The sequence below is a fragment of the Nicotiana attenuata genome, unplaced genomic scaffold (genome assembly GCF_001879085.1).
Source record: "Nicotiana attenuata strain UT unplaced genomic scaffold, NIATTr2, whole genome shotgun sequence".
Taxonomy (NCBI): Eukaryota; Viridiplantae; Streptophyta; class Magnoliopsida; order Solanales; family Solanaceae; genus Nicotiana; species Nicotiana attenuata.
Genome location: NW_017670848.1, coordinates 362745 through 370467, shown reverse-complemented (window position 1 = coordinate 370467; position 7723 = coordinate 362745). Strand labels below are relative to the sequence as shown.

The 7723-nt window shown below is 35.1% G+C and overlaps 1 protein-coding gene across 1 annotated transcript; it reads right to left on the bottom strand.

The window, feature by feature from the left end:
• Positions 1 to 3971: 3971 nt before the first annotated feature.
• Positions 3972 to 5465, bottom strand: LOC109243874. Its single transcript, XM_019410883.1, has 5 exons — positions 5366 to 5465; positions 4872 to 5140; positions 4400 to 4492; positions 4221 to 4322; positions 3972 to 4106 (listed from the first exon to the last, which is right to left on the bottom strand). Exons 1-5 carry the CDS (start codon positions 5463 to 5465, stop codon positions 3972 to 3974), a joined length of 699 nt encoding a protein of 232 aa, XP_019266428.1.
• Positions 5466 to 7723: the final 2258 nt, after the last annotated feature.

The following is a 7723-nucleotide window of genomic DNA, read 5'->3' as shown; positions in this document are numbered from 1 at the left end:
GGGGGGGGTTTAGGTTATATTCTTCATCTTACTTAAAAATGGCAGTTAGCTGTTAGCTGTCACATTATCACTGAAAGAGACTATCACAGATTATAATACATAAGAATATACGTACAAAGGAGAAAAGAGAAAATAAAGAAGAAGAAGATACAATTGCATTCTTATGGATTGAATGTACACTTCTTTTTCCTGATTTCATCATGCATTAAGTACTTGTGCTGGAATGGTATGTTATTGCTTGTAAAGTCAAAAATAGTTCAGAATCAGGCAATTATGACACATGGGGTACTTTGACATATATACATTGACATTCATAGCCAATATGAGAGGGTGGGATGGACGAAAGGTTCGAATAGGAATGGATGTGCTAAGAGTGTGTGTGTATATATATATATAAATAATATATATATATATATTATATATATATATATATATATATATATATATATATATATATATATATATATATATATATATTATATATAGGGGTGGAGGGAGGGTAGAACTTATACTCAAACGATGTATATGTGTTTGGAATTCTATTAATATGTACAAATAAAAATTTATTTTCGAATCCATTTATTAGCACTTGTAGTTGACCTAGAATCCCGAACTCGAACATGAAGTTCAAATTTTGACTCCACTTTTGTGCATATGCATCATACTTAACCGTTGGTTGGCCACAGTATCAAATTAAAGATAATCTCATCATATAATTTAGCAAAAGTAATAGTAATAAATGTTTTTTGCTTGGACACCTAATTTGGTGAATAAATACAGCGGTTGATTGGTCCAATAAGAAAAAATTATCCCTACATAACTAAATGCGTCATTAAACTAATTAATACGGGATTATTATTATTATTTTATGCGAGATACAATTGACGTAAGTTAACAATATACGTGGGTAAGAGTGTTAAAGACAAAAATGCCTTTAAAATTATTAGTACGTGCATAACATTCGACGATTTTTGGTGAGCCACATTAGTAAATATAGTTCCTGCATAAAATTTTGCATTAATAGTGATCGGTATATTTTGATTGACGTAATATTCCTACCCCTTAGTTATTTGCTCGCGCCAGTAATTTTGAGGCTATGATCAAAGGCAGATCCAGAATTTCAAGAAGATGAATGCACTATTGTGAAGAGGTGGTTTTAGAACTTACATTTGATGTGTTTAACTTTAGTCTCTAACCATGAACCCATTACACTTTTGAAATTATAGGTTCAAAAATATATTCTTTTTAAATTTTAGTAATTTTCACGTATATATCTATACTCAGTGCCAAAAATAAGACCGTCCGAAGTGGGAATTGAACAGCAAAGTTCACTCATAAAGGTGCCAATAATTATTGCACCATAGGAGTTTTTGAGCATGGGTGCACGCACATATATTTAAGTAATTTTGAAGAAATATAGTATTGTTCACTAAAAGAAAACAGTTACTTTGTGGGAGTTTTTTGGTCAAATTGTGACGATTTTTGACTTCCACAAAAAGAATTGTGGCGGTTTCTAGAAGTGCCGCAATTACCTTTGCCACGAGCATTATTGCGGCGGGTTTTCAAAACCTCCATGACAACCGCCACAAAATGAATTTTCAATTTGTTGGAGGTTTGAAAGATAATTAATGCTAGTTTAAAAACCCCGCAATATGATTTTCGATGTGCCAAAGAAAAAATATTGCGAGTGCTTATAAACCCCCTCAATATGATCATAATGGTTCAAAAAAGATATTGTGGAGGTTTAAAAACCCCTAAAATATAATTTAAATATTCTTTTAAGAAAAACTTATGAAGGGGTTTTGAAAGATAATTTGTGCTAGTTTAATACCCCCCCCCCCCCCGCCTCCACCTCCCAGTATGATTCAAATATTTTTTAAAAAAAAATTTATGTGGGGGTTTATAACTGCTACAATATAATATTAATGTTTAAAAAAAATAGTGGCAGTTTATTTCTGCCACAATATTTTGTTGTTGAAAATTCTTTTTCTATTTGAACATTTTTATTTGTAGGATTAAAGAAACACTTTTATCAAATAACTTACAACATAAATCAAATTTCATAAAAATTAACAATAGTGACAAATATTACAAATTCAAATCCTCATGGAACTAAATAAATTTTTATCATGAGCAATGATATATGATATGATCAACAACCAGCTAGGATAGTAAAAATGTATCGATTAAAAAATTGAGCTTTACTAATTTTATTAGCAATATAATGGAGTACTTTTTTCTAGCTACGCCTCCATAAACTCTGCCAAAATAACACTGTCATGGAAGGGCTAAAATTTCTACGGGAAACTAATTCTTGGCAAGTGCTGGTAAGGATACAAAAAGAAATATAATGGAGTACTTTTTTCTAGCTAAGCCTCCACAAACTCTGCCAAAATAACACTGTCATGCAAGGGCTAAACTTTTTATGGGCAACTAATTCTTGGCAAGTGCATGGTAGGGATACAAAAAGAAATTGATAGGTTGTTGTGAAAACCTAAACTTGATTGAGAACAGTGAATTCTCATTGTTCTTGTGATAATCAGAAATGAAATTCACCATCTTGTGACCATACTCTCTCTGTTGCTCTATATCCATGGGCTTCAAAGGACGAGAACAGTTAGCTTAATAATCCTTGAGGGTTCCACGGCGAGAGCAGGGAATCTCCATGTTTGAATCTTCATCACTATCATGGCAAATCCTACATTCTTTCATCTTCCTTCATGTAGACTCTAGGAAAGAAATCTGTCTTAAATTCAAAAGAAATTTAATATGGAATAATCAAGAAAAGAGCATTCTAACATTTCCCATAAAGTGTCTCAATCCAAAAACAGAGCAACAGCTCAAATTTAAAACTACTTCAAGTACAAAAGCCAGAACATTTGAAAGTGAGAGCAAGCAAATTGGTGTACTTAATTTAAGTATATCACTCTTGCAAAAATACGCCCTCAAATTCCCCCATTGTCAAAAGCATAAAGGTTAGAAAGGTCACATCATTAAATTTAAATTAGAAAATTCATCTTTCTATCTTTGCACCATTTAATTGTGTTCTATTTTCCCTGATTTTAAGTTCTTAGTTAACAACTTTTGACAAACTATGAACACACAATTACAAGAAAGATAGAGCTCAAAGATACAAATAATTCAAATATTCAAATAACAATCTTACCAGCTATAATGCAACACAAAGTTCTCTATATTTAACAGCAAAAGGCCAAACAGGTCACCAAGGTGTCAAAAACTTGAATATGCCAACACATTTTGAAAGAACAAACTGTTACCCCATTAAATGTGGATGACAACTCTGAAGATGTTTGAAGTGCTGGAACAGGAAACCGCGACATCAAAGAAAGTCCTTGAAGACTCATAGATGGGTTGAGAGTAGAATTCAGAAGAAAATATAAAAACGAAACAGAGTACTCCTATATATTAGCATTCTAATGCAGAATCTTATGGAGCAGTACCATCAAAATTAGAAATTACCAACAGTAAATGAAAGTAACAGAAACAATGTTAATATATAATAGAAGACAAGTCAGTGTCACATGTCCAGTACAACGTAATAAAGCTAATATATCGATGAAAATCAGGCAGAACACACTTCAATGTCTACAAGAGACCTTCATAACTATGCTCCATGTTTGCATCATTTATTATCCTAAAAAGAAAACAAAGAGTGCCAGATCCACAGAATAAACAAACTCATATACAGGATCGAAAAGCGAAGATTTATAAAACTATAACAGGGAGGTACCATGAAGAAATTACTAGATGCTCTTACAGGACACAAGATCCATAAGCTATAACACAGATGTCCATCCTCTATATATAGGAAGCACAAATTTGTCATTCTTTTATATCAACATCATGGTTTCATATTTGTAAGAGTAATACTAGTTCAATATTATGTTTTTAAACTTTTTGGAATGTAAGAACATACATATTCAAATGAAGTCTTTGTGAAAATAACCTGTTCACAGCACAACTCCCATACCCATACATCGTAGTCTCCTGGAGTGCTCTGCCCCTAACATCTTGCAAATAACATCATTTGGGGAAACTTCACACTCATTAGTATCATATTGAGTCATATTCAATTCAATTTCTTCCTACAAGCAAATAAAAATCAATTAGTAAGTACAAGATAGTTAAACTTGAGATGCAAAATGCTATACAAAAATAATAAAAATAATGTTATAAAAATGCTCTTAAGCTATACTTACCCCTATAGTTTTTGCCGCATCATTTACATACGATCCATTGCTTCTCTTATGAGTTTCAATAAATATTTTTCCGCGACTAGGAGTTTTTTCAGTTACCAAAAACTAAGAAAGAGTATTAAAAAGTTATTACAAACATTTTAATTAGAGAAATAGTAAAATTATTAAGTTAATGTGCATACCAGCTCATGTCGTCTTCTCGAGATAGCTTTTGATCCACCAGTATGCGGCATTTTTTCCTTCTTTTGATTTTCTTTATTTCTTCTACAAAGCTCCTATCAACAAAACAAATACAAATTAAAAAATTTGTCTTCATTTAATTATGATGAAACTTATTAAAATAATTTGAATCTTACCATTGTTGATGATTTTTGACAGTAAGCAACAAAACTAGCCCATTGATCTTTATTTATACCTGCTGGTACATTACTTAGAATTTCTTTTTTGCTTTTGGCTGGGTCAAAATATTCATTCCACAACTTCTGCCTATGTGAGCCCATTTCTTCGAAATACTAGCACTGCATTATCTGTATGCAATGGACTCACTTACCCGAAAATCAAATCGAGGCTTCAAATAAAAAATAGAAGTTAGCTTTTTCATGTGTATAAAAATCTAGGTGCAATAAGTACATAGGCATTTAGTAAAACTTTTACCTTCAATATTGTTTCACAGCAGTCTTCCATTGACTTCTTAGGCATGAGTGATGGCCCTGACCACTTCTCAATACTTATCGGGAATAAATTACAATCAATTGCTAACGTTCCACAATATCCAGCGAGCAATCCCTGCGCTTCACAATATGCTGTGTTGTATTCATCAAAATCCACAATGATGCGCTCCCCGATAGTTAGGTTGTTAACCTCATTGACCTTGACCCTAATCTGCTTGGTAGCATTGTCTGAGTCTTTAACAAGAAAACAAGCTACTCAACCAAAAAGGAAAAAAATAAGATTCTCATAAATTGAAGTAAAAATACATGTAAGGTATATACCTTTTGCCTCTACTGTCCAATATTTTGTAGATTCACGTCCTGTACGGCGCACAAATGTTGCATTTGAATTAGAAGGTAGAGTTGGAGCTTATTCTTGTTGAGGAACATCATGAGCATGTGGGAGGGCTTGTACTATTGCTGGGGGATCTATAGTACGTGATTGGAGTGGAATTGCTGATGATGAAAAATGTACATGAGCTTCATTTGGTTGACGAGCTGACTTTAGTGGATTCCGAAAACGCTTAAACTTTGGCATGGCTGCATATTCATTAGAAAAAGAGAGAGGTGAATCAAATATGAAGAGGACTGAGATGAAGATGTGATGACCCAAAAGGTCATCTCTTGATTTAGCAGTCAAATTTGTATTCCAAGACCTTCAAGACCTCATTTCTTTTCTCCTCAATTTGCGTACACAGTCCAGACGCGCTGCCGGAAAGCCTATATGTGAAAAATTGAGAAAATGCTAATTTTGCCTCTAAAAATTGAATTTAAGTTGACTTCGGTCAATATTTGGATAAACGGACCCGAACCCGTAATTTGACGGTCCGGGAGGGTCCGTAGAAAAATATGGAACTTGGGCGTACGCCCGGAATTGAATTCCGAGGTCCCCAGCAGAGAAAAGAATTTTTAAATAAAATTGTTTGCTGGAAAATATATAGACTTTTGGAAATGAAATGGTGTGCGTTCTTGATGGTATCGGGCCCGTATATTGGTTCCGAACTTCGGTACAGGTTTAAAATAATGTTTAAGTCGAATCTGTGAAACTTGGTAAGAATCGGAGTTGATTTGATATAAATCGGACCCTCGCTTGTGAAAATAGTAACTTTAGGTGTTCTGTAGAATTTCATTGATTTTGATGCTAAATTCATAGTTGTTGATGTTATTTTGATGATTTGATCACACGAGCAAGTCCGTATGATGTTTTTGGACTTGCGTGCATGTTTGGTTTGGAGCCCCGAGGGCTCGGGTGAGTTTTGGATAGGCCATAGAGTGTTTTGAGACTGAAAAGAAATAGCTGTTGGGTTGCAGATCTGCAGACTTCGCATTTGGCTCGCAAATGCGAGCATCCCATTTGCGAAGATCCATCGCAATTGCGATCAGAGGGAACGGGGAGGGGGGGTCCTTCGCATTTGCGAAGCTCAATATCGCAATTGCGACCTCAGAAGCCGCCGCATTTGCGAACAATAGTTCGCATTTGCGAAGTTAGCAGCCCAGGCCAAGCTTCGCATTTGCGAGTTCGCATTTGCGAACATTTTATCGCAAATGCGATAACTACGACTGTGTAAATTATGACTTAGACGGGATTTTCATCAATTTTCAAATTCTCTCAAACCCTAAGCTCTCGTAGGCGATTTTTCAAAGAAAAGTTCTTCCCCAAATCATAGGTAAACAACTTCTAACTCATTTATCTCAATCTACTTCATCTTTTTACAAGATTTCATCACAAAATCTAGGGATTTTCATGGGAAATTGGGTGTTTTTGGGTGAAATTTGGGAATTTCGAAATTTCAGGAATTAGACCTCAAATTGAGGTCAGATTACAAAAATAATTGCATATCCGGGCTCGGGGGTGAATGGGTAATCGGTTTTTGGTTTGAACCTCGAGTTTTGACCAAGCGGGTTCGGGGTCGATTTTTGACTTTTTGGGGAAAATGATAGAAAACCTATAATTAAGCATTGGAGCTGAATTCTTTAGCATTTATTGATGTTGTTAAGTTAATTATGGCTAGATACAAGTGAATTAGAGACGAAATCTAAGGGGAAAACGGTATTTGAGGCTTGATTTTGGCCGTGGAATTCGAGGTAAGTATTTGGCCTAACCTTAGCTAGAGGGAATAGGCGTTGTGTCTTATTTGGAACCTGTTAGTGTTGTGTACGACGTATAGGTGTGGTGACGAGTATCTATGCGTTGGTGTCAAGCATGCCCGTGAGTCTTATATTGTAACTGTGGTGATTCTCATTATGTACTATCCATGCATAAATTGAAGATTATCCCTGTTGAACAAGCTTATGATGTTTTCTTGATATTTGACCATTGTTGAGTATCGGTACAAGTTGAGATTCATTGTGAAGATAACTGTTGGAACGAGATTGGTTATAGCTGATTCCCTTGCCGGGATGTATTTGTTTCCATTGTTGATTCCCTTGCCGGGATGTATCTGTTTCCATTGTTGATTCCCTTGCCGGGATGTTATTGTTTCTATTGTTTGGGTGAGGAAAGAGGGATAAAGCATGAACGGTGATGTCGTGCACATTCATACTTATGCATATGGTGAAGAAAGAGTGATAAAGCACGAAGGGTGATGCCGTGCAAATTTTCCATTATTGATTGCATGGTGAGGATTGAGAGTAAAAGCACGAAGGGTGATGCCGTGTATTTGTTTTCTGTTGCACTTACCAGTACATGGTGTCAGTTGTACTGATGCTACACTCTGCACTTTTGTGCATATCCCGATACTGGACCCTACGGACCGTAGTTCGAGGTTGCTGCCTTCTGTCCAGTGGAGACCCGAG

Coding starts and splice junctions, on each gene's coding strand:
- LOC109243874 (XM_019410883.1), bottom strand. CDS start 5,465: ATGCCAAAGTTTAAGCGTTTTCGGAATCCACTAAAGTCAGCTCGTCAA. Junction 4,323..4,399: donor CGAGAAGACGACATGAGCTG/GTATGCACATTA, acceptor ACTCTTTCTTAG/TTTTTGGTAACTGAAAAAAC. Junction 4,107..4,220: donor ATGCGGCAAAAACTATAGGG/GTAAGTATAGCT, acceptor ATTTGCTTGTAG/GAAGAAATTGAATTGAATAT.